This window comes from Podarcis gaigeae (genome assembly GCF_964106915.1).
Source record: "Podarcis gaigeae genome assembly, chromosome: 6".
Lineage (NCBI taxonomy): Eukaryota > Metazoa > Chordata > Lepidosauria > Squamata > Lacertidae > Podarcis > Podarcis gaigeae.
In genome coordinates, this window is record NC_139682.1 from 23212749 (window position 1) to 23238806 (window position 26058).

At 45.6% G+C, this 26058-nt stretch overlaps 2 protein-coding genes and 1 long non-coding RNA gene across 5 annotated transcripts in view; 2 read left to right on the plus strand and 1 right to left on the minus strand.

Moving 5' to 3' along the window:
- Window positions 1–751: 751 nt before the first annotated feature.
- TP53TG5 (TP53 target 5) lies at window positions 752–9657 on the minus strand. Of its 3 annotated transcripts, none has more exons than XM_083746362.1 (5): window positions 9471–9656; window positions 6293–6361; window positions 5629–5765; window positions 2548–2872; window positions 752–854 (listed from the first exon to the last, which is right to left on the minus strand). In XM_083746362.1, exons 1-5 carry the CDS (start codon window positions 9504–9506, stop codon window positions 846–848), a joined length of 576 nt encoding a protein of 191 aa, XP_083602488.1. In that variant the 5' UTR covers window positions 9507–9656; the 3' UTR covers window positions 752–845. The 3 variants fall into 3 exon arrangements, with proteins under 3 accessions (XP_083602488.1, XP_083602487.1, XP_083602489.1); XM_083746361.1 differs by having other exon boundaries at window positions 752–887; XM_083746363.1 differs by lacking the exon at window positions 6293–6361 and having other exon boundaries at window positions 752–887; window positions 9471–9657.
- Window positions 9658–10244: 587 nt separating this feature from the next.
- On the plus strand, window positions 10245–17738 carry LOC310847991. Its single transcript, XR_014566095.1, has 4 exons — window positions 10245–10443; window positions 12619–13117; window positions 16969–17065; window positions 17275–17738. It is a non-coding gene; the product is annotated as an uncharacterized lncRNA (long non-coding RNA).
- A 5790-nt stretch (window positions 17739–23528) lies between these two features.
- Window positions 23529–26058, plus strand: part of DBNDD2 (dysbindin domain containing 2) — a 32094-nt gene continuing 29564 nt past the window's right edge. Inside the window, exon 1 of the mRNA XM_083746364.1 lies at window positions 23529–24161. Within this exon, the coding sequence (XP_083602490.1) occupies window positions 24119–24161 (43 nt within the window). The 5' untranslated portion in view covers window positions 23529–24118. The remainder of the gene's footprint in view (window positions 24162–26058) is intronic.

Sequence of the window (26058 nt, forward strand, 5' to 3'; positions counted from 1 at the left end):
GTGCTTTGGTGTTACTAGCTGCCCAAAAGAAGCTGGGTGCTGATGCCTGCCCAGACTCTGTCTAAGTTGTGCTTCCATTTGTGTCATCCTCTGATTATATGGCTGTTCTACATAGTCCCACCACCACAGACCTCTTGTAGAAGCCATTCAAAGTGTGAACAAAGGCAGGGCTTTTATCAATATAGCAAAGAACTGTGGTTCCTTTGTGGGTCTAAGGCATGGCTGTACAGTTATTCATTCTAGTGACATCATAAGGGTGATTTCAAAATGTATTATATTGGCTGCTATTTCCCCTTTCAAATCCCCTCTCTCTCCCCGGTTTCTTCTTTAGTCTTACGCCTGGAGATAATCAGAGGCCTTCTCTTTACAAATATGTAATGATAGGTCTCCTCTACTTGCAATGTATTGACAGCCCTTCCTGGAACATTATCAAACCCCTTGGAGTTTTGAGTCTGCTTTCACTTCTTTGGGATCAAGCTCTGTAGCAGATGGAGGTTTATTGTGAACTAAAAAAGGCAATTTCTTCTGTATACAGAAGTATCCCCAGGAGCAACCATGGGCAACTGTTATTCCAACCAGATCTGTAGCAGCTGTATTGCTATATTTCTCCATGAGACGGGGAAAGTTGTCAATCTGCAGTTTTCATGTTTGCAAATGAAATATATCTGCTTCCTTTCCTTGTTGCTTCTCCCTGCTTCTAGCACATTGGCACATACACTCACACACATATTTATTTCAAGCCAGAGACAAGTTTTGTGTTTGAAGGATGCTCAATATCCCCTTTATTGCAGGAATATGAATCAACACGCAATAGATCTATGTCTTCCAGGCTCCTCTCACTATCTTCAGAACCTCTGAAATGATCATAATTCCAGTCAGTCCCGGCTCTTAAAAGACAAGATGCATCAAGGATTTTCAAATGTAAGAACTCCCAATTTAGTATTCCGAAATACTACTATTACTTCTGTGTTGTTATTGTTATTATTACTATTTATTACTACTGCTGCTTAAGAGGTTTTGGCCTCTTGGGATCTTCTGTTCCACTTTGGAAATTAAAATAGATTAAACCTGCTTCCTAGGGACGTGGGTGGCACTATGGTCTAAACCACAGAGCCTAGGCCTTGCCAATCAGAAGTTCGGCAGTTCGAATCCCCACGATGGGGGTGAGCTCCCGTTGCTCGGTCCCTGCTCCTGCCCACCTAGCAGTTGAAAAGCACATCAAGTGCAAGTAGGTAAATAGGTACCACTCCGGCGGGAAGGTAAATGACGTTTCCATGCACTGCTCTGGTTCACCAGAAGCAGCTTAGTCATGCTGGCCACATGACCTGGAAGCTGTCTGTGGACAAACGCCGGCTCCCTTGGCCTATAGAGTGAGATGAGTGCGCAACCCCCGAGTCATCTGCGACTGGACTTACTGTAACTGTCATGGGTACCTTTACCTTTACCTTTAAACCCACTTCCTAGGCCTTGTCAGATGTTCATTCCACCCTGCTTGGCCTACAAAATGCCCTAATTATCAAGTTACCACCTTGCAGCAAGGCAATCCACCCAAGCCTTTCCATTTATCCTATGCTAAATAAATTGCAGGGATAAATAAATTGTGGAAAGTCTAAAGTGCAGTTGGGGCTCCCTTACACAGTACGTGCAAGAAAAATCTTGCTTCCTATTGCCAATCTCATTTCAGAAATCTGTTTACTAGAAATGAAAACAAACTCACAGCTCAGGGAGACAGCTAGTGGATTTCTTGCCTGGGCTTGTGACCTAAACTTTCCTAAACTTGATTTATCAAGAGTAGTGGAGGAGAGGGGATTGTGAGCTGGTATTCTGCCCCCCCCCCCACTCACTCCTGCTCTGTCATCATCTGCCAGAGCACTTGCTTAATGGGCAGATTCGCCTTGCTCTGGCTACTGAATGAGGTGATGCTGAACCTTGCAAGTTTGTGACAGTTTAGCACAGTGAAAGTCAGAGGATGAGGGAAATGATGAAGCAAAGGCTAGATACTTATCTCCTTTTCTTTGATGAGATTTCTACTTCAGGCCAGCAGTTTAAACAGTAATGCTTCTTTGCAAGATTGTTTCGATATTTAATTAAAGGCTAAAAGTTGCATTTAAGCTGACTGAAGATACTTTGTTAAAGCTCACATAGGATGAGCCTGTGCAGTCAGGAGTAAGCTCCACTGAGCTCAATGGAGTTCCCAGGAAACTATGAATGGAACTGAAGCTTCTAACAATAATGGATAGCACAGCTACCTTCATGGCAATGAAGGCTTCTCCCACTCTTCAAAATTTACCACTACAGCACTGGCTAACTGCTGTTAATTAGCCTAAATTCTGTGCTGAATTAAACCCGCTTGCCTAAACTTCTGCCTACAGTTTCTGGATCCATGCAGCAGATCTCTTCAGGGCAAAGCAGGACTAGATCTGGGTTTAGATCTGGTATTTAGAAGAGACCCGATTGCATACACTCAATCGACCCAGAGGCAAACCCCCACAAATTTTATCTCTGCTCCCCTCCCTGGCGAAAACAATTGCAGTTTTGATTGCTTACTGGATGCCGCTTCTGACATTCTGAATAAGGGATGGTGACGACATGCTCCAGAGTCTCACTACATGATCGTGTGCAGCATGGCTTGACCCATCTCAAATTCGATGGTCTACAGAGCACTCTGCGCGCAGGCATGTGAATCCGCTGGGGCAGGCCTTTCAAGGAGAGCGCCTCAGACAATTCTGAAGAAGCCGCCTCTGGGGATGTTGCCTCAGTTGACGTTTTAGGCTCAGCTACCTTGTCTATAGCAACTTCCTCAACTTCCATGGCAGGCTCATCCATCACGCTGACATTAGGTGCTGGAGGTTCCTCAGAGGGGGTGCACACCCTGTCACATGAGCGGGATGGAAGCATTGTTATGCATTTTCATTGTTTTAGTTTTTTCTTCCATATACAGCCATACCTTGTTTTTTGAACAGCTTAGTTCACAAACAACTTGGAACTCAAACGCTGCAAACCTGAAGTAGGTGTTCTGGTTTGCGAACTTTGCCTCAGAAGCCGAACATCCGGTGCAGCTTCTGCGACTTCCGATTGGCTGCAGGACGCTCCTGCTGCCAATCAGAAGCCATGCCTTGATTTCCAAACATTTTGGAAGTCGAACGGACTTCCGGAACGCATTCTGTTTGAAAACCAAGGTATGACTGTAATTTAAGGCTCATACACATCTGAGCATTATGTAGCTCTTAATCCACTCCCCCTCCCTTTAGAATTAAATGAATAGTTTAATATTTAAACTATTTAAAATTTGTACACGAGGAGCAATTTGGCCTTTCCCATTCATACCAGGAGGCATTCCCGTTTGTGTTTGTCCCTGCCTTATAGTTTGTTGATTCTGTCATGCCAGTGAAATACTCACAGGGCCCATGTGCACCTTGTTCTGTTTGGTTTTGTTTTTTAAGAAATCCCCGCCCAAGAAGTGTGGAAATGCATACAGATAGGCAATGGTAAATTTGCTTGTGCAGTTTTCTAGTTGTGTACAAACCTGAGGGATGAAAAGAAAAGAAGACTTTTTCTTTTCAGGGCACACTGGAAATAAAAATAAATAAATGAAAGCACTTAGGAAGTAGTGGGCAAGGAAGAGTGGAGCTGCAGAAAGTGGCAGTTGATCCACCCACCCCAAAACATCAAAACAAATAATCTGTGACCCTGAGAGGAATTTGGAACCCAATTTTCCCCAATATTGAATTATCCCCATATCCCAATATCAGGTAAATCAAGGGGATGATCATCAAATTTACAGATGACACCAAACTGAGAGGGGTAGCCAATGCCACAGAAGATAAAATCAGGATTCAAGACTACCTTGACAGATTTGAAAATGGGGCCAAAACTAACAACATGAATTTCAACAGAGAGAAATGTAAGGTTCTGCACTTAGGCAGGAATAACTAGCTGCACAAATTTAAGATGGGGGACACCTGGCTTGCTTGTAGTACATGTGAAAATGATCTAGGGGTTTTAGTAGATCACAAGCCTAATGTGAGTCAACAGTGTGATGCAGCAGCAAAAAAAGCTAATGTTATTCTAGGCTGCATCAACAGAAGTATAGTGTCCAGATCAAGGGAAGTAATGTTGCTGTTGTTTAGTCATTTAGTCATGTCCGACTCTTCGTGACCCCATGGATCAGAGCATGCCAGGCACTCCTGTCTTCCACTGCCTCCCACAGTTTGATCAAACTCATGCTGGTAGCTTCGACAACACTGTCCAACCATCTCATCCTCTGTTATCCCCTTCTCCTTGTGAGGGAAGTAATAGTACTGCTCTATTTTGCCTTGGTCAGACCACACCTGGAATACTTTGTCCAACTGGGGGACCACAATTTAAGATGGATGTTGACAAGCTGGAACGTGTGCAGAGAAGGGCAACTAAGATTATCAAGGGTCTGGAAACCAAGCTTTATGAGAAATGGTTGAAGGAGCTGGAAAAGAGGAAACTGAAAGGAGATATCATAGCCACCTTCCAATATAAAAATGGCTGTGACATGGAAGATGGAGCAATCTTGTTTTCTCCTGCTCCAGAGCCAATGGATTCAAGTTAGAAGAAAAGAGATTCCAGCTCAACATCAGGAAAAACTTTCTGACAGTCAGAGCTGTTTGACAGTGGAATGAACTCATTTGAGAGGTGGTGGTTTCTCCTTCCTTGGAGGTTTTTAAGCAGAGGTTTGATGGCCATCTGTCATGGATGCTTTAGATGAGATTCTTGCATTGCAGGGAATTGGACTGGATGACCCTTGGGATCCTGTCAGCAAAGCTCAGATGCTAACAGGAGAAGTAGAAGTAGGCATAGAGAGAGAACAGTTAAAAGCAGAAGGCAGAAAGGAGGGGGAGAGCAGCTGTAATATGAGCTCTGAACAAAGGGGAGGCGAAAGACAGGACCAGAGTGACAGGCTGCTGCGTGAGAGCTCCAATAATGAGTCAGACATTGGAATGTAGGAAGCATTCTCTCCCAAATCTCGTAGGATCTCAAAAGTGCTCTAAAGTTTTATGTACTGAAGTTTTCACCCTGGGCCAGCAGGGGGATACTGTAGATAGTTTTCACTCAGGTCCACATATGCAAATAGGGGATTGAAAGTGACGTTCAGTGATTGGCTAGTTACAGAAGTTTGCTACTGTAGCGTTGTAGTGGAGCTCTATATAAGCAGGCTGGCTGAACCCTTCAGTTCAGTTCTGTTCTGTGAATAAACAAGAGCTGTTTTGAAGAATCGCTGTGTCGTCTGATATGTTCACCCACAACTTAACATAAAGAATCTAAAGAGCTCTAAAGAAGCTCCAAAGATACCGGAAGAGAAGGTGGGGGCTTTCGTGCTGGGGAAGGGGGAGGAGCTCAGTCCGGGCAGCTCCATCTTCTGGGGAGGAAGATGAGTAGAGGAGCTCCATCCTAGTTTGTTGTTTCAGCAATAAATCTGAAATATTTAACAGCCAGAGCCGTCTCACGTTTGTGGGAGAGACCAAGCCATAACAGATCTCTTCCAGTTCTATGATTCTACGATCATATAGTCACACACACTTTTTCAGAGGGCCCTGTTTGTTATTCTAGCAAAATAAACACATGTATGCACACAGATCCCTATCTATGGTCACTTACCCAGAGCAGGAAGCCCCTGAATCCAGAGCACTCCCAATCGCTAACATCTTCCTGTACTTGTGCGCTAATTCACAAAGCCACTCAATTCTGCGGTTTGGACTCTTGAGCATTTTGAGGAGAACCAGTTTCTTTATTATCTGTGCAGGTGCAGAAAATAAAGAGAGCACACAACATCTGAAGAGGTTGCCAAAGAGTGAGCCCAGCCTGCTTCATTATTCGTATTTTCTTGAGACTATTGTAGTTAACTATTTACTTGTGTGAGGTCAAGAGGAAAAAGACAGAAATATTTTTTAAAATAAAAATTCATTTTAAAAATTTTGTTTCAATACGATATTATACACACATGCAATTATTCCAGCAGGCTCCAAAATGCCTAAGGTTTTTAAATTTAATTTTATGTTTGCTTTTGGCCTAGTTCCTTAAGGCTGGGTCCACTGTGGAGCTACATGTTGATATAATATGTTGGTTGCCTCAGATCGTCTCTGTGTTGGGGTTGGGTGTGTGCTACTTTCTTCTTGGGTTAACCCTGACAAAAAAATATTGGACCAGTCTTTAAACTGGTGGACATGGTGGGACTTTTGACAAGGAAGTTGCATCTCCCCAAATGATGCTAGCTAACTTTAGGCATTAAACCTTGCAACAGGCAAACAGAATGGCATCTTACCCTCCTTAGGTGGCTCCTTACGTGTACCAAATTGCTTGTCTGAGATGCTCCACTCTCCACATCAATGATCTGAGAAAGACAGAGCAAAGTTATGGGGACAACAAAAGACGTCTTGTCCTCAACGCACTTCGTTTGTGGAACTTTGTCTGCTGCATCAAGAGGAATGAAATGCAAGTGGCCATTGAACTATACCCTTAGGATAAAGTCCAATTGATCTAAAATTGGGCCGGGTGGCAGTTTTAAAAATAATGCTATAATGTGGTATCGACTACTGTGGTGGGTGAATAAGCTAGACAGTGTGTAACAGGCCTCTGCTTGCACCCTATTATTGTGGGATTTTATGGGGGGGGAGAGGGGTACCACAAAAACTGGCCCCATGCCCTCTGCTGTGAAATGCCATCCTTGTGAAATGCCTGAAGTGGGGAACTTGTGGAGGAGACTGCATGAATTGGACTACTGAGTCAGCCACGTCAAAGCCACTAACAGAGCCTACCCTTTGAATTGCAGTGTTTTTATAACTTTGTTATAAAGAGCAAGAAGCAAATATTACACAGAATGCATGAGTCGCTCAGAAGGAGCAGCCTATTTATATAACTGTTAAATCATGTCTAGAGCCATTATTATTTAGGGATGGAGGGAGTGCAAATAAAAATACATATGAGAAAACAAAGATGGCCAAAGGGCAAGAACATATGCATGGGCCTGCTGAGTGCCTTAGAACTACGCATGAGTCTCCACCATGTGATTCAGATCACAGATTCTCCAATGCCCCTATATTCTAAGGACATCCCTGATTTAGAGAAGCTGTCCTGGTTTCTGATTTGATCCCGGAATGTCCCACTTTTCCATAGGACGTCCCTACAGTGGTACCTCTGGTTACAGACGCTTCAGGTTACATACTCCGCTAACCCAGAAATAGTACCTCAGGTTAACAACTTTGCTTCAGGATAAGAACAGAAATCGCGCGGCAGGGACGCGGCAGCAGCGGGAGGCCCCATTAGCTAAAGTGGTGCTTCAGGTTAAGAACAGTTTCAGCTTAAGAACAGACCTCCAGAACGAATTAAGTTCTTAACCCGAGGTACCACTGTATTTTCATTGGAGAAATGTTGGAGGGTATGGAGTTATCCAACCCTCAAGCTGTCTGAAGGCAATCCTTTATAGGGAAGGGTTTTTAAAAAAATGTTTAATGTTTTATTATGTTTTTATATATGCTGGAAGCTGCCCAAAGTAGATGGAACAACCCAGTAAAATGTGTGGGGTATAAATAGTAACATTATCATTATGGAATGAGACATCCCTATTTTCATCTGAGAAATGTTGGAGGGTATGAGATCATTGGCAGAGTGTGTGTCATGTGAGTTAGCCCCTCTCCGACACAGAAGGCCTGAAGGGGGAAAGCCTGGTGAATGTGTGGTCTAATTAATAAATTATTAAATAATTAGGCTTGTAGGCTGAAGGTTCTCCACCACTGACGGTGGCTGGACAGCATGGAAGTGGGCCCAGTGGGGGACATAAACAGCGGGGGTAGGGCTAGTGTTCATGTCCCACTGCCTCTCTCCATGCAATCTGAACTGCATAAAGGCTGTGTAAATATTATCACCTTCTCAGCCTCTAGCGTGCTCCCAGCACTGGTGTTTAAAGCCATGTGGTCACAAAGAGTCGGACACGACTAAACGACTAAACAACACATATTATGTTAGTCATACGGCATCTAGCACAGAACATTAGAATTGCTGCAACAGGCCTGTATAAATTATTAAGTGGTCCACCAAAGACCTTCAGCAATTTTCAAGTTGTTTATGCAGCAGGGAAGTGTGTGGGAACCACTTCAATAATCTACTTTGCTTTCATTGTGATTGTCTGTATGTTTTTAACAGATCTCATCTATCTATCTATCATCTATCTATCTATCTATCTATCTATCTATCTATCTATCTATCATCTATCTATCTATCTATCTATCTATCATCTATCTATCTATCTATCTATCTATCTATCTATCATCTATCTATCTATCTATCTATCTATCTATCTATCTATCTATCTATCTATCATCTGTCTGTCTGTCTGTCTGTCTGTCTGTCTATCTATTAACGTTTAATCATTCTTTTAATGATACTTCCCCTGAAGAAGAAGAAGAATCCTACAACTTCTTGAGAAACAGTCCTGTTTAATGTGATTGTTATTCCAGTAACTGCTGTTTTTAACTGCTCTCTGTTCTCTTTGTGTGTGAGAGAGGAGAATGGCTGCTGAGAGGGGCTTCTCAGGATACTGCTGAGGAAAGTGTTGTGTCAGTGTGATCTGTCTGAAGTGAAACAGACAGAGGGAGAACTGTGCAGCAGCTCTCTGTAAGGAACAAAGAGAATACTGCTGAGGTGAAAGCAAAACCTTTCATAAGAAACTGTAAGGCCTGAGTGAGGTGCAAGTTTCAATACAGTTTTGTTTATAGGTCTCAGTAAGAAGACTACAATTCAAGCGAGAACGTACCCATGTTTGAATAAGCGTGAGATTGTAAATATATTCATCTCAGTTATATGTTTATGAAAATAAAGCTTTTTTGAAAATAAATAGTCTGGACATTGTATAGTCTTTACAAAAAGGCTATCGCTCACCTAGAAGAGTTATTTAGCTTCCTAGCTGTAAGCTACTCTGTTACTTTGCATATCATCAACATTTTATTTATATACATAACACTGCAGGCAGGGGGTGTCTTGTTTTTATCGATTAGCATGTAAGCCACTGCAGGAGCCTCTGTGGCTCAAGAGTAGCATATGAATGCTTAAGTAAATGAATAAGTAAACAGGCATCTGGATAGCCACTGTAGGGAACAAGAGGCTGGGATAGATAGGTCTGTGGTTTGATCCAGCCAGGCTCTTTTGATGTTCTTAATAAAAGCCACGGCTTTAGAAGCTTTTGAACTCACTGCTGCTTTATCCTCTGTGGGATCTATAGCTGCTTACAAATATGTAGCACTTGGATCAGTATGAAAGGCTGCCTGCCAGGGAAGGATAGATTCTCATAACATTTTTTGTAATGTACCAGAAAATTCCACTACTTTCTGGGGTTTTTTTTAAATCCACAGGCCAATTTTCAGCATTTCTCTCACCCCCACTTCACCCCTCACTTTGAGCCTTGAGTAAATGATGCCAACTCCTGGTTTCTTAAGAAGATGAGATACCTTTGGACATTGTTTCTTCTTCTCCAAGACTTTCATATTCACTCAGGTGGTTTTCTAAGAGCTTCAACAACAGGGTTTGTAGCAGACAGGCAAGATACATGAGAAATAGGTGGCTGCTTTCTCTGGCTCTGAGATGCTACTGCCCCTTTCAGGGCTTGGGGAGCCATGAATGATGTGAAAGCTTAAGTGCTGTGACATAATTTATTTGTGATGTCAGAAACCAGGTGTCAGCAATGACTGGGGGGAGAGAGTCACAGTCTTGGAGGCTGGAAGAGGGTTAGAGGAGGAGGATTGTGGGAAACCTATGTCTAAACAAGGGCTTTTCTGAGGGACCGCAGAAGGTGTGAAGCAGCAAAGGAAGCAGAAGTGACCCTGGTTACTTCACATTGCATCAGGGATAGTAGTATCCCTCTGCCCGTTGTGTCCACAAAGCCTTGTAAAGGATCAACCAGGGTGCAATTGTGATTGTCAGAAACTACTACTTCTCCCTGGTTTGAGATAATGGGAAATGCCTGCTGCATCAGACCAAAGGCCCATGGAGTCAAGCAATCTCTTTCCATCATCAGTGATCAAGGCAGGGGTCTCTAGGAAGCCCACAAGCAGAGTATAAAGGCTACAGCCTCTCCAGCCTTTAATGTCTGTTCTTGTCCCCAAACCGTCTGTGGTACTTTGACAGGTGGTTGGGACAACCGACATCATAATGATGAATAGGTAGGCTCTCCCACCCACCTGTCCCACTGGAGTAGGAAGAGACTGCTGGATCAAAGTTGGCCTGCTGGATCAAAAAATGTTTTCCCCCCCTGTGCTAGACCATGATTTAGTGCTATGATGAACCACAGTGACCCTTGGGTTGGCACCCTCTCCCCCTCCTCCAGTGTATCCATTATCAGAAGCTTCCATTTCCATTTTAGATTAATCACAGTTATCAATGTCTACTCTTCGTGATAGCTCTGCTCTGCTTTCATGGGCAGAGGTCGTGATGGTTCTGAATACAAGTTGCTGGAAACCACAGGAGGCGAGAGTGTTCTTCTGCTTGGGTCCTGCTTACAGGTTTCCCACTGGTATATCCACTTGGCCACTGTGGATTCTGGACTCGATGTCCGTTGACCTGATCCAGCCAAATTCTTCTCATGTTCTTAATGTTCTCTGCAGCATAGTCTAATCCCTCACTCCTTCCACTTGGAGCCCAGTATACCTGAAGGAGCGTCTCCACCCCCATCGTTCTGCCCAGACATTGAGATCCAGCGCCGAAGGCCTTCTGGCGGTTCCCTCATTGCGAGAAGCAAAGCTACAGGGAACCAGGCAGAGGGCCTTCTCGGTAGTGGCACCCGCCCTGTGGAACGCCCTCCCATCAGATGTCAAAGCGATAAACAGCTACCTGACATTCAGAAGACATCTTAAGGCAGCCCTGTTCAGGGAAGTTTTTAATGTGTGATATTTTAGTGTATTTTTGGTTTCTATGGAAGCCGCCCAGAGTGGCTGGGGAAACCCAGCCAGATGGGCGGGGTACAAATAAATTATTATTATTATTATTATTATTATTATTATTATTATTATTATTATTATCCTCAAGTGCTTCTTGCTCCTGATCTGAGTCAGGGGGCTCAAAGGGACAAATATTTTGTTGCTTCTCATTTGATGCAAAACATTTTCTTATTTTGTACATAAGTTGGAAAAAACATCATCTATGGTGGTGGACTTGTTTTCAAGGCAGAGTGAGGCAGCTGCCTCAAGTGACAGATACTGGGGGAGGCAGTGGCATCCAGCCAGCTTTCCCCATTCTTGGATCTCCAGATGCTACTCCCATCATGCCTAGCCAGCATGGCCAATGGTCAGGGACCCAATATTGGAAAAAGCTGCCCTGAGCTAGCCTGCAGTCCTCTGTTGCTGTGGCCATTAGTGTCTCATCATCTGTCCAATTGGACATGCCAGTCCAATCAAATTATGTACTTAGAAAGGTGGGAGGGTGCTATATTGTCCATTTTTGGCCACCCCAAATTCTGTTGTGACATAGCAGGGCTGTGGAATTACCTGCTTTGGAATATAAGTGCACTAGACCTTCTCAGCGACTTCAGGGACATGTTTTCAGCTTCTTTGCTCATGTTCATCATTGAACATTGTGGTGGCTCTGTCTTTGTACCTAAGATGGGGGGGGGGGAAGCACTCATGTTTATTACGGCTACATTCACACTATACATTTAAAGCACCTTATACTACTTCAAACAGTTTGGGCTTTCCACAGATAATTCTGGGAGCTGTAGTTTGTTACAAGTGCTGAAACCTATTCCAGATCTCCAATTCCCAGAGTTTTCTTTGAAGAGGGATTGACTGTTAATTCTGAGAATTGTAGCTCTGGGAGGGGAATAGGAGTCTTCTAGCAGTAACCTTGCAGTGCAAGGTTAACAAACTGAAGCCTCAGTATTTTTTGGGGGGTGGAAACCATGACTGTGGGATCATAGTGCTTTAAATATGTGGTGTGAATGTGGCCATATGTCTGCAGTGCAGTTCAGTTGCAAAGATAGAAGTAGCATATGTAGCTCTTATTTGAAGCCCTCCGTTTGAAGGAGTCCTCTGTTTGGAAAACTGTCTGGTCCAAGTTTGGTTTAAAGATGAACAACAATAAGAAGAGATAGAGTGGCAGGGGCAAATCGTGAAGTTGCCCATCAACAGTTATCACCTGACTAAGGAGACACCTGGCCATCTTCCTCCCCACTATGGCAAGTCAGGCTGTATATCTATTAAAATTATAGTAATTATTTCCAAATTTTGCATCTCTCAGTAATACATTAGCATGCACACATTTTTAATTTTATTTATTCTTTTGCAAAGCTGTGGTCTCTTTTGTAGCTGTGCAAGTGGCCACCCTAGAGTGAGTGCCTGGGGCTGTGGGTGCCATGCAGTGTGCATGGCCCTGGTACCCAAATTTGTGGGTGCCTAGCCCCTTCACGGGAAATTTTGTGGGTGCTTGGGCACCCAGAGCCCCAGGGAGTTGGCACCTATGCATGGGGCTGATCCTTCTCGTCTCAAATGAAGGCCCAGCAGGCCATCCTCTATGAAGAATGGGATTTGGGTAGATGGGCAATCTCAGTTGCTGAGGTTTTAAGGATTCAGTGAATGGTTGAGTCTTATTTCCGTTTCACTTTGTGAGTCCCTGCTTTTAAGTCCCTCTTAGGATGCTTCCTCCTTTCAGAAGAGGGGAAAAAGAAAGAAGCAAGCAGGCACGCAAGCAAATGGAACAGAAAATCCCAAAGAAACAAAAGAGGGCACATATTGTTCTCAAGATCAGAGCAGTAAAAGGACCAGCCACTCTACATCTGTTTGTGGTTCCTATGGATGTGAAGCAAAATTACTCGTGTGTCATCTAGCCATATTCCCAATTAGGCATTATACCCCTGTTAAAAGGACAATTTGAAGAGAAGGGAAGAGTGGCTCTCGGCATATTAGAATGGAAGCGGATGAGCTCAATCAGGCAGTGCTTTGTTATGTAAATTGATTATGATTGAAAGCGGTATTTAGTAGACCACTGAGGCTCTCCGCTAAAACCGCAGGATGCTTCTCTATGTTTCATCAGCAGGGGGCAGTATTGCTCAGTTCTAAGTCTAGACCAAAATCACCATGGAAACTACAATGCTTGACGGGCAGATAAGGTAAAAAGAACTATGCATTTTTATTTTATTTTTTAAAAAGAGCTGTCATGTAAGTTAAAAAAGAAAAGAAAAGTTCATTCAATCAGCTGTGTGGATTTGAACAGATTGGTTCATTATCAGTTCAAATTTGCACTACAGCTGATGCTTGAAAGACATTTAAGGGCGAGTCCTGCTGGGTAAGGCAAGGGTACCATCTAGTTACATCTGGGACACGGGTGGCGCTGTGGTCTAAACCACAGAGCCTAGCGGTTGCTGATCAGAAGGTCGGCCGTTCAAATCCCCTGCAACAGGGTGAGCTCCTGTTGCTCGGTCCCTGCTCCTGCCAACCTAGCAGTCAGCTTGAAAGCACATCAAAGTGCAAGTAGATAAATAGGTACCGCTCTGGTTTGAAGGTAAACGGCATTTCTGTGCGCTGCTCTGGTTCGCCAGAAGCGGCTTAGTCATGCTGGCCACATGACCCGGAAGCTGTACGCCGGCTCCCTCGGCCAATAAAGCAAGATGAGCGCCGCAACCCAAGAGTCGTTCGCAACTGGACCTAATGGTCAGGGGTCCCTTTGCCTTTCCCCTTACCATCTAGTTCAACATTTTATCAGGCAGATGTTGCCAGGAAGCCCACAAACAAGTCATGAAGTTTAACACTCCTGCCCTGTTGTTTGCCTGTCAGCAACAGGCATTCAGAGGTACTGCCCCTTCCCCAAACGGGAGATTCCATAACTGGAGGTTTAAAACATTGATTGCTTTTCCCTCCATAAATTTGTCATAAGCAGCTACCTTATACTGAGTCAGATCAACAGTCCACCTACCTCAGTATCATCTACACTGACTGGCAGCAGTTCTCCAGAGTTCTCAGGCCTACCTGGAGGTGCCAGGAATTCCCATCTAGGTGACTGGATTCTAGTCCTACTGGGGAGGGGGGTGGGAAATCTGGATAATTTTGTAAACTTTGCCATGCCCCTTCTTAGCTATCTTTCTCTACTGTCAAAAGCACCTAAAACAATAGCTTTGGGGTCTGTGTGCAGGGAACATACTCTTTCCAACCTCTTGATAATTTTATTTGCCTTTTTCTAACACTTTTTCCAACTTAATGGTATCATTTTCAGATGGAATATCCAGAACTATACACAGTATTCCAACTACGCTCATACGATAGCTTTATGTTATAAAGGGCATGCTGGTTGCTTTGTTTTCAATCCACTTCCTAATACTATTAGCATGGAATTTGCCTTTTGTGCTGTTGCTATGCACTGAACCGAGGCTTTCATTGCGTTATCCATGACAACCATACGGGGTTATCTGGATCCTCACACCCACTTGAGACTCCATCAGTGTACAGCGTGTGTAGTTGAGACGGAACTGGGATAACATTGTGATGGCATACGCAACCTTGTATGTGTCTGTCACTGGAGTGGTATGATGCAGAAGCATAACATCACATCATGCTTTACATAAACACCCTCCCTATGTTCTTATGGGACGCGGGTGGCACTGTGGGTTAAACCACAGAGCCTAGGACTTGCCGATCAGAAGGTCGGCAGTTCGAATCCCCGCCACGGGGTGAACTCCCGTTGCTCGGTCCCTGCTCCTGGAAACCTAGCAGTTCGAAAGCACATCAAAGTTCAAGTAGATAAATAGGTACTGCTCTGGCAGGAAGGTAAACGGCATTTCCGTGCGCTGCTCTGGTTCGCCAGAAGCGGCTTAGTCATGCTGGCCACATGACCCGGAAGCTGTACACCGGCTCCCTTGGCCAATAAAGCGAGATGAGCGCTGCAACCCCAGAGTCGGTCACGACTGGACCTAATGGTCAGGGGGCCCTTTACCTTTACCTATGTTCTTATACCATAGCACACAGGAAAAATGAGCCATGTCTTGAGCCCATGGAAAGTCTGGAAAGTGTACCAACACCAGGGCAGGCATCCTGTCTCAGGCCTTGTTCCCTGATTTTCCCCAGTGCTACCAATGACTGAATGGCAGCCTTGAAGCTTCACTGCTCCTGCCTTTTTGCAGCATCTTTCTGATATTGCATTGCACCGACGCAAACTTCTTTTTGCATAGGCAGTGACCCTGTGGGTTTCTCTAACCACAAGGCTGCTGATGATTATGAGGCCCCATCCAGCTTCCAGAACATCTTCAATCTGAGCTGTCTTTGTTACGTGTTCTCCTAGCGGTATCTTTGCCATCTTTCAGGTTGCCAAGTGAAGTTTGGGCTTTTAATGACATTTCAAATCCCTTTTTTGTGATTTTAGCCGTTGGTTTTTGTTCCTTTGTTATGGACTGCTTCTGCTGTTTTATTGTTGTTGCTCTTGTGTCAGTTGCCTGAATTTTATTGCTTTTATTGACTGTTGTAAAAACCACCTTGAAGGTATTTCGTTGGATGCTGTGCACAAATCCTATAAACACACACAGATACACACACAAAGGTATGCTGACTGGGGCTTAAAGGCACAATGGCTGGTTGGGTCTTTTTTATGAAAAGCATTTGTGGGGTAGGGTGATTTTAAGCAGAAGAGTAGGGGAAAGGCTGTGGTTCAGAGCTATCTAGGGAAGGCTGAATGCATCAGTTTCAGTTTTTGTCTGTTTCTCATTCTTCCAGTCTTAAGTTCAGCTCTTCACATTTTCACATCAGTTTGTGGTTGTTGTTTTTTTAAAAAATAAAGTTTTCTTGAAAATTAATCAGCATTTTTGTGCAGATTTCTCTTACTATATACATTTTATATGCAGTTTGCCTAACATCAACATCGTTGCAAAATAATTTTACAAGTTTTGTCCCCATCCTTCTCCCTGAAAGGACATTGCAAGATAATAAGGTAATGCATGTTATTTGTATGTTATTTTCACTGTTATATGCATTTATTTGCATTGTATTCACCCTTTAATATATACCTTTTTATACACATTGCTTGGCTGGAGAACTGCACTGCAAAATTTGGAGGTGTGTTAATTTTGAAGGATGACTGTGCTTCAGTTCGCATGTTGTTTCAGAAAAGTATGAATTTGTATGAATTTAAATATAGACTGCATCAAATTTCTTCCCACCCCCAGACGTAGTAGTAAAGGTAAAGGTAAAGGTAAAGGGACCCCTGACCATTAGGTCCAGTTGTGACCGACTCTGGGGTTGTGGCGCTCATCTCGCTTTATTGGCCGAGGGAGCAAGCATACAGCTTACAGGTCATGTGGCCAGCATGACTAAGCCGCTTATGGCGAACCAGAGCAGTGCACAGAAATGCCGTTTATCTTCCCGCCGGAGCGGTACCTATTTATCTACTTGCACTTTGACATGCTTTCGAACTGCTGGGTTGGCAGGAGCAGGGACTGAGCAATGGGAGCTCACCCCGTCACGGGGATTTGAACCGCCGACCTTCTTATCAGCAAGTCCTAGGCTCTGTGGTTTAACCCACAGCGCCACCCGCATCCCTAAGACGTAGTAGTAGAGCTCAGGAATTGCATGCAAAAGGTCCCAGTTTCAATTCCTGGCATCTCCAGGCTTTGCTAGGAGAGAGCCTGGAATACCATTGCTGGTCAGTGTAAACAACGAGCTAAATGGACCAATGGTCTAAGTATTAAGGCAGCTTTCTATATTCCTATGAGAGGAGAATAGGATTGTCTAAACTGTTCCTTGGTGGGCCAGGTCTCTGTGTCTCTTCTCCAAATCATGGCCTTCTCCAATCCCCATAGCACCTTTCTCCTCTGACAGGTGCCAAATGTGTGTTTACCCTTTGCACGTTAAAAGAAGAAGAAGTAAAAGATTTGGAGCACAGCATCTGGCAAGGAAAAGGTTATGCATTTCTCTACCACCACCATTCCACTCTTCTCCTCCTTCTCCAACTTTTCACTTGAATGCCTCCCTCCCCGAGGCAGCTTCTCTTTGCAGAAAGTGACCATCAGGGTGTCAGGACTGGGACATGGTCTGAGCTGAGAGCAGTGAGGCAAAGCAATAGCCAGGACCACTGCGTATGTTAGAACCAAAGGATGAAATCTGGAGAAGGGATGTAGCTGGGTGGTAGAGCATCCACCTTACATGCTGAAGGTCACAGGTTCAATCCCTGGTGTCTCCAGGTAGCGGTAGGGAAAGCTCCCACCTGAAACCCTGTAGAGATGCTGTTAGTGACTTATAGTGGACAATACTGAGTTCCAACAATCTGATTTTGTAAATCAGGAAGCAGAGTTGGAGAGCAAGGCATAATCGGGGACGAAATGACACCAGAACTTGTGATGTCCTTGTTGCCCAAGCAAGGGCTCAACTGGAACAGGAAGACTTCTTCTACTCCATCCTGCCCAGGAGGGTCCAGTAGCCCAACGGAGCAGACAGAGTCAATCCAGGATACTTCACAGAGAAAATGCCAGCTGAAGTCCAGCAGTTGACCACCACCTGGGGTTGGTGTCCACAGATCTCAGCAGTTACCAACATGGGTGCTCATCTGAATATAACATGTAGCTTGCCCCTGAGCCAAAGGGGTCAATCAGGCCACCCTGCTTGCTGCCCCCTTTCCTGCCTTCTTGCTTCTTCGAGATCAGCACACTTAGCCTGAGGCAGCCAGGGTTGCTCCATGAGCTGCCCTTCCCCCAAATAATACTTAGTACATTGCCTGAATAAAAAAAAGACGCAAATAAAAGACTTACAAAATTGTTTACGTCAGCACTGAACTTTCTCTTACAAAGGACAGCTTTGGTTAAAACCTGGCTTTAATTCCACCTTTTAAACCTGTAGTGAATCAGTTTGTGGCTGGTGATTACTGCTTTTATGCCTTAACTCTTTCCTTGCCGTTGTTAAGCGGCAGATTCTTGGCATGCTCAAAAGCGGTCCCTGTCTGCTCAGCTGTGTTTGTTGTGCATCTCGGTTCAGAAAGACCTGAATAAGCCCAAAATGACTCACTATGGAGATTCTCCTCCTGCCAATACACAACCCCGCCTGCTCCTCTCCGTATTCTATCCAGCTTGAGAGCACTCATGAGTTTTTGGCATCTTCCAGTGGTGGCTGGTGCCCCCTGGGACTGGTAGGGCAGAAGGCAGGGAAGCCCACAGTAGCTGGCTCCCCCTACCTCCCTACAAGCATTGAGTCTTAGGGAGAAGGAGGCTGATAAAGAGTGCTATCTTCTGGGCTTGTTGTAAGTAAGAAGGCAGACAGACAATGGTGACTGGCTGAGGGCAGGCTGAAATTGGTGAGGCAATGCCCATTTGCCCTAAGGGTATCTTCATTTTGATCACTACACTGCAGCCATCTTCTCTCAAACATCCCCATTTATATCTGCAAGTAGAGACCTGGGTCCCTACTTTCTGAAGTCAAAGATATACAGGCAGAGGCTAGGAGGGCCTAGGACCCACGTACCTATGGGACCACCTCTCCTGGTATGCCCTGCGGAGGACCTTAAGGTCCACAATGACAACATTTTGGAGGTCCCAAGTCGCAAGGTGGTTAGATTGGTTAGCCCCAACTTGGTGGAACACTCTGTCACAAGAGACTAGGGCCCTGAGGGACTTGACATCTTTCCACAGGGCCTGCAAGACAGAGCTGTTCCCCCTGGCCTTTGGTTTGGATTCAGTCTGACCCTTATGTTTCCCTCCCCTTATGTTTTTGATCTATGGCCTAATATTTAAAATGAGGCTGCATTTTAAATTGTATTTTTATCCTGTATTTTAAATTGGTCCCCCCCCCATTATGTTTTATTGTAATTTTACTGGTGTTAGCCGCCCTGAGCCCGGCTCTGGCCAGGGAGGGCGGGTTATAAATAAAATCTCCTCCTCCTCCTCCTCCTCCTCCTCCTCCTCCTCCTCCTTCTTCCCAATGCATTTTGCAGCCTGAGGCAAAGGACAAGATGGTTCCCCAAACATTCCATGTACAGAAGCTGAATGGGCTGGAAGCTGACTCTTGCTTCAGCACTGGTGATGGGACAGTGTCCATAACTTGGGAGCAGCAGGCTAGCATAAGGGGCGCAGTGCCAGCTGTCCTCCAACAGAGGGGGCTCAAGTGGAATGGCAGGGGGCTGCCACTGCTGCATTCCCACCTGAGTTGCTACTGCCTGAGGCAGCCACCTCAATCTGCCTAATGATAGGGCCAGCCCTGGCAGCTTCATAGGAGCAAGCAATGAATCCAGTCCAAAATTAGGGAGGCAGCTTAAAGGAACAGAGTCGTACATAAGAAGGCAAGCAAGGAGGCACAGGAAACCCACAGGCAAGCAGATAGAAAAGAAATCTTAACCAGAGCTGGCAAAAGAGGCTGATATTATCAGGCACTCTCCAAGGCCCACACACCTCAGCAGGGAACACCCAGAGGACCAAGAAGGACAGCAGCACTGGTAGATAACAGTTGCCAGCATGTATTGATGGTAGTAATGCTGGTGCTGATGACTTTTTAACTTGTGGGTTTTTATTTGGTTTTTAGATGCAATATACTGTAATTTATTTGTTGTTCTATTGTCTTTGAGGTCACAAACAGAATGGAAGGGCATACATTTCTTAAACAAATGAATAAATGAAACTGTACGAATCTTCTCCCGCCTCTTCCTAAAAGGTAATCTCATCAAAGAGGAGTAGAAACATTTTCGCTGAGTTTCATATAGCTCTGGGCTTGATTGCACTAAATTGCTTTGCTGTGTTTTGTTTTATTTTGAAGATTAATTCCCTGCCTTACAATCAAATTGTTTGCATGGTGGCTTACAACAGTCTGCAATAATACAACAAACAAACAAATAAAACCCAGACATCTACCCATAAACCTCTGGCTGAGGGATGGAGTTCAGACTGTCAGAGTGTTCTTCCCTTTGATTCTGTGGTTTCCCCAGATCAAATCAGTTTCAAATCCCATCTGAGCCATCGTTCACTAAGCAGTGCTAGGAAAGCTGCTCTTTCTCAGCCTCTCATATGCAATGTGGAAATTATGATTCTGGCCTATGTTGAAGGGTTGTTGTGGTGGTATTTATATGTGCGAAAGCTGCCCCAAGCCATTGGACCCTTGAAAAAAAATATAGTTCTCTTTTTCTCTCCTAGAAAAGACTGCACAAGAGTTTAAAGCATAACACATTGCTTTACTTAGTATATGAAAACATATTTACATATTTCATATGTAAACATATTTACATATGAAAACATATTTACATATATGGCTGGCAAACTTACGAGGCTTTACAGGCTTATTCTGAGGCACATGGCAGCATAAAACAAACTTGCAATCTGAAGTAGTACAGTCCATTCTACCACTTCATTTTATTCATTTTATTTATTTTGGGATGCGGAAAGAAAGCTTTGGGTTTCCTGCTTACAAGCCACTAATCATCATGTGGTAAATAAGGTTTCTCCTTTGCAGCAAAGGCTGCTATATGTAAGAAAATGTATGTAGGCAGTATTGCTGCAAATTGCCCTGGAAATCTGAAAACACAAGAAATGCATTCTGATACAAGTTTATAATGTTTTGTGTTACATAAGTGTGTTATTTTAAGAAGATCGTTGCACACCACCCCAATCTCTGAGTGGTGCGAAATTCCAGGCATTTACCCAGGGATCATGTTTCCTTTGGAATGAAGTACAGAAGAGACTGTGGTGTCTTTATGAGACATAGTTTATTTAGACATCTATTTATTTACCCGAGCCTACGATGAAGGGGTTTATGGCATTAACACCCCAAGACGGTCTTGCTTCTGCCATAGCCCTAGCCTTGGATTCAAGCAGAAATCAGGCATGGCTCTGCCTCTCAGTTGTCCAGCCTGCAGCCTTGCTTCTTTCTAGCTTCTAGCTCACCTAACTCAACTCTCCACCCTTGTCTTTGTCTTTCTAACTACCAGACAGTTGAGGGAAAGGGGGGTGTCCACCCATTTGTACTCTGGCACAGAACCACTTCCTTTGTTACCTTAATGACCCGTACTTGGGCCATTACCTCACCAGGAAGTTAGGCTGGCTATTCCAGGAATCGAATCCTTGCTTAGATTTTAACACTTGCTGGATCCAGGAATTAGAAGTGTCTTGGCATACAGCCTACCACCTCCCCCAATTTTGAGTTATTTCACACATTAAAGCAGCCATTTTGTGTTACGCCACAAGCTCATGGCAGCCATTTTGTGACCTGTTGGCATCCATGCCACTTTCTAAATTTGCCCGTTGCCGTGTAAAGGCTTGCAACCCCTGATCTAGAGATTATCGGTAGTGGCTATTGTTATAACCCACACCAACACCCAGTGCTGCTGGGAGAATGGCAGTGCCTGTCTTCATCTTACGGTTTCTGGAAAAACAAGAATGGAAAGAGGTTAACTTGACTGGGATCAGCTGGGAATGCGAAGCAGCAAGTCTCTGGGATGCAGGCATGGCTAGGATAGAGTGCACCTGCCTGAAAGTCCTGCACTGCCTGTCCAACAAAGCAGGAGCAACTCATAGTGGGAAGTGGGATTCATTACATCCAATTTTTTTAGATTTCCTTACAAATCTAAAAAAAAATGTAGTTAGCTAGATTGGGGGGGGGGGGCACAGGTGAAGTCTCCAGAGGGGTGCCATTGAGGCTCCCAGTCTCTCTGTGTGCATACACAAATCCTCATGAGGGGAGTGCCAAATAGGGTCTTTGACCGAGGTGAAATAAAGCCTAGTTTTGCCCCTGTAAAGAAGGTAGAGGTTCCCCTACCTCCATATTAGGCTGCTGAAATGGATAAAGCTTAATAGAAAACCAGGAATGGATTTCAGTGTAAAAAGATTGTTCTGGTATTAAAACAAATGCCTGGGCGCTCTCTCTCTCTCTCTCTCTCTCTCTCTCTCTCTCTCTAGGTGTGTGCGTGTGCATGTGCGTGTGCGCGCGCATACTCAGAGAAAACTTTAAATTTAATTGCATACCGCCCCTGCCCCCCATTTTTAATTGAGGGACCTTGCTTGTGGTCTATTGAAAAACTAACACAATATCTAGGAAGCGTGAATTGTGTCCACCCCTATACTATACCACGCTGGTTCTCCATGAATTTGAGGGGATGGAGTTCAGGATTGGACCCCAAGGCACAGATCCCAAACAGGGATAAGTACATAAGAAGAGCTCTGCCATGACAACGGCCCACCGAGCCTAGAATCCTGTTTCCCTCAGTAGCCAATCAAATGCCTCTTAGTAGCCCACCAGTGGGTCACAGAGGCAGTAGCCCCCTCAGGCTGTTGTCCCCCACCCCAGCGACTGGCATTCAGGCTGTTGTCCCCCACCCCAGCGACTGGCATTCAGCGGCCCCCACCCCAGCGACTGGCATTCAGCGACTGGCATTCAGCATAATGCGCTGAAAAAAGGGAGCCCATATAATAGTCATAATCACTAATACCAATTGAAAGGCTTACAGTCCATTAATGTGTCTGATCTGCTTTGAAAGTGATCAAAGCTGGGGGCCATAAGCACATATTGTGCCGCAGAATCCTGTAAATTAGGCGTGGTGGGAAGAACTTCTTCAAACCAGTCAATAATACGACTGAGGTGGTTTGTAACAAATGTAGCTCAGGAATAGGATTTCTAGAGCAGGTAGGAAAGACACAAAATAGGCGATTATGTAAAAATGGACTCCCAAAGCTATTAGCTGCTTAGAACCATCACATATCTATCATCACATGCCCCATGTGTTTTAAGAAGCACTAAGCATTCTTTACCGATATCATCCTCAGGCAAGCGGACAGACCTTGATTTTCCACTTACAATGTGGCGCCTGCCCTACATGCTCGAATTCCCTCTGCAATGGGGTGTGAAGGTAGAAAGCGAATACCTCCCCTTTCCCCCCCCCCCACGGTCACCCAATAAATGTGAGACAGCCTAAATCATAACTCATGTGTTCTGCTAGGTCATTGAAAGACTGTGCAAAACAGCCCCGTGATGCAAATTTGCATACTGTGCATATCCCAATTTATATGTACAGGTGCAAATTTAGGCTGACTTTCAGTCTTGTTAAGCAAAAGGTTTGTGTGTGTGTGTCTTAAAATGTAATTTGAACAAGGGGCATAGCAAGGTATTGTAGCAGAGATGGGGAACAAGTCGTTTTCTCATCAGCCCCAGCCAGTATGGCCAACTATCAGGGATATTGGGAGTTGTAGACCAGCAAAATCTTGAGGGCCACAGGTTCCCTGTCCATAAACTGTGGAATACCTAGGAATAGTGTGAAGCAATGCTATGCACTCATAGGCGCAGGGTGAAGGCTCACATTGGAAGCTGCATTGCACTGAGTCAGACTGCTGGGCCATCTAGCTTAGTACTGTCTACACTGGCTGGCAGCAGCTCTCCAGGATTCCAGTCGTGGATCTTTCTCAGTTCCTCCTTTAGATGCAGGAGATGGAACCTGAAGCCTTCTGCATGCAAAGCAAATACTCTACCGCTGAGCGACTTGCAAAGAGCATCACGCTGGCAGAACCACAACTACGGTTTGCCGGGGTGGGCATTGCCGTCAGGCACTGACAGTTAATAGACACCTCCACTAAGACCCCAATTCTCTAATGGCTGCTGCTTCTCCCCCGTCGGCTCCTGCCGCCAGCTCGCTTCGTTTGCGTGAATCGTGGTTTCCCTTTCGCTGCTGCCTTTCTGCTGCCGCGGAGCCGAGCCTTTTCAAGTCGCAGGGAGTGGGTGCTCTGATGTTCTTAGGAGATTTCTGCGGCAGACTCAGCCGCCAGCAGTGAAACCAAAACACCCACCTCCTCCTCCTCTTTGCCTCTTCCCCCCTCGCTTCTGATCTTGCCAGTGGTACAGGCAACGTAGGGAGGTGGGGGAAAGCCCCTTTGAGAGCTGCGCCTCCCCCCCCTCGCTGATAAACCACTTGGTACGCTCTGCCTGAAGTCCCAGCCAGCCCTTCCTTCCAAGCCAGAGCTGGAAGGGAGGCAGGCAGGCAGGCAGGCAGGCAGCCTGAGTTCCTCTGGCGGCCAGAGCAGCCCCTGAGTTGGACCACTCCTTGGGAAGATGAGAAGACTGCTGGGAGCTGCGGAAGGACCTCGCCTCTGACCTGCTGCGAGGGGCGGTTGAGGGGGATCCCCGGGACAGAGGCTGATTCACTGCTTGGGCTGTCATCCTCTCTGAAGGCGATGTCAGGACCTGAAGCTCACAGCCACGGCAGGAGGCTGCCCTGTAAGTCTGGGATTTGCTGAGGGAGAGGGGCAGGAGCTGGCGGATGCATGGGGAGAAAAGTGGGACGGGGTGGGGGTGGGAGGGAAGGCGAAGCAGCGCCGTTCTTGCCTTCCCATCCCAAACTTTTATCAGGCGTTTCTGTGAAATGGGCTGAAGCTTTTCCGCGCTGCCGTTGTCTGAGCTGAGAGGCAAGGCGCAGCGAGGGAGGCGTCGGGCATCATTCTACCCGTCTCTGCGAATTGTTCCAGGCTATAGACATGCAGAGCAGCCCATGGCTCAGCGGCCAGTTAGAAGCGCTTCTCTCCAGGTACACTGAAAGCAAAACAAGGGGGTTTGAACCCCGAGAAGAGTAGCTCGCTGGACAAACCCATACCCACCACGGCTTTGCTGTTGGAAACGCCGGCTCATCAGCTTGGAGATAGATGTCAATTCTGTAGGGCTGCTCTGGGCACAGCTCAGAGGATTGACACCTCTTTGTAATGATCAACAGCTGGGAGCCATCCTAGCCATTGTCTTGTAATTGTAGTCACCCATTAGTATTGTATATCATGCAAACAGCAGCCCACGGCATTCCTTTCACAAGTTGAGCTGACAAGCATGCCTGCGGTTGTTGTCTCTCTCATTTCACACACACATACACAATCTTGTGGCTTCCACCTTATGAGCAGACCACTTGTCAACCTTGGCCTTCTGTCCCTTCCTCGTTAGCATTCTGAAAATACACCTTGGCAGAGCCTCCCCTGCAAGCCTTAAAGGAGCCTTGGTGTGTGCTTGCGCTGTATTTATGGATAAAATGGATGTGTTTGGTCATTTCTTGGCAATCATTCTCTCTCTCTCTCTCTCTCTCTCTCTCTCTCTCCCTCATGTTCCCACTAGATGAACAGGTTTTGCTCCAGGAAGGGAGAAAATGTAGCTCTGATAGGCAGGGGGAGCATAGGTTTATATTTGGGTCTGCAAGCCACAAACTGTAGATCCCTCTCACCACTAGGGCTTACTGTTACCACTGTGGGGAACGGGACATGGAACTAGATGGGTTCTTGATCTGATCCAGCAGGGTCTTCTTATTTGTCCTCTTCACTTTTATATATTCTTACTCATCCTTGGGGGGGTGGTGGTTAGGAAGCCAAAACTGTATGTTCCTAAGCATGCTGATTTGCAAGGTTCCTGTGGTGGTGGTGGTGGGGGCTTGCTTCCAAGTGAATGCTTGCATTATAACCAAATCACGCACCCCCAATAGACCTCTCAAAAGCAGCACCTAAGGAGGCCAAAGGTAAGGGCCTAGGGCATGCACCCTGCTGTAATATGACTGAGCATTCCTCTAGAGGTCATAATCCCTCTGAGCCCCACATGCCCATCAGCATTTTTCTTTAGTGAACACGAGAGCTCCGCTGGATCTGAGCAGGGGCATACCTAGTCCAATTTCTGCTGCCCACAGTGGGATTTTCCAATGGGAAATCCACAGGCAAGCCGTGAGCGCAACAGTGGCATTGCACTGTTGTTTGTCAGCACTGGCATTCTGTATTCATGTTCCCTCTGATTTCCAGCCTATATCCATCATGACACAATGACTGTTATCCTCCATGCATGTTAAGCTGTAAAGGACGTGCCACAGCCACCCCCAACATGGTGCTTTATGTGTCTCGGACTACAGCTCCCATCAGCCCCAGGCGGCCCAGGCTGGAGGTGATGGGACGTGCTATCCAAAGCATCCAGAGGGCACCACGTTGGGGAAAGCTGCTCCATTGCTTATTACAATAACAAGATGTTTGCCAACCCCGTGAAAAGATGCCAGGTGGGCTGCATCCTTCCTCATTTGCCCCGCTTGACACTTTCCCTTGTGAACTACGTCACCCGCCATCCCCGCAGCCCACTCGCCAGTTCAGACACAGTCGCATGA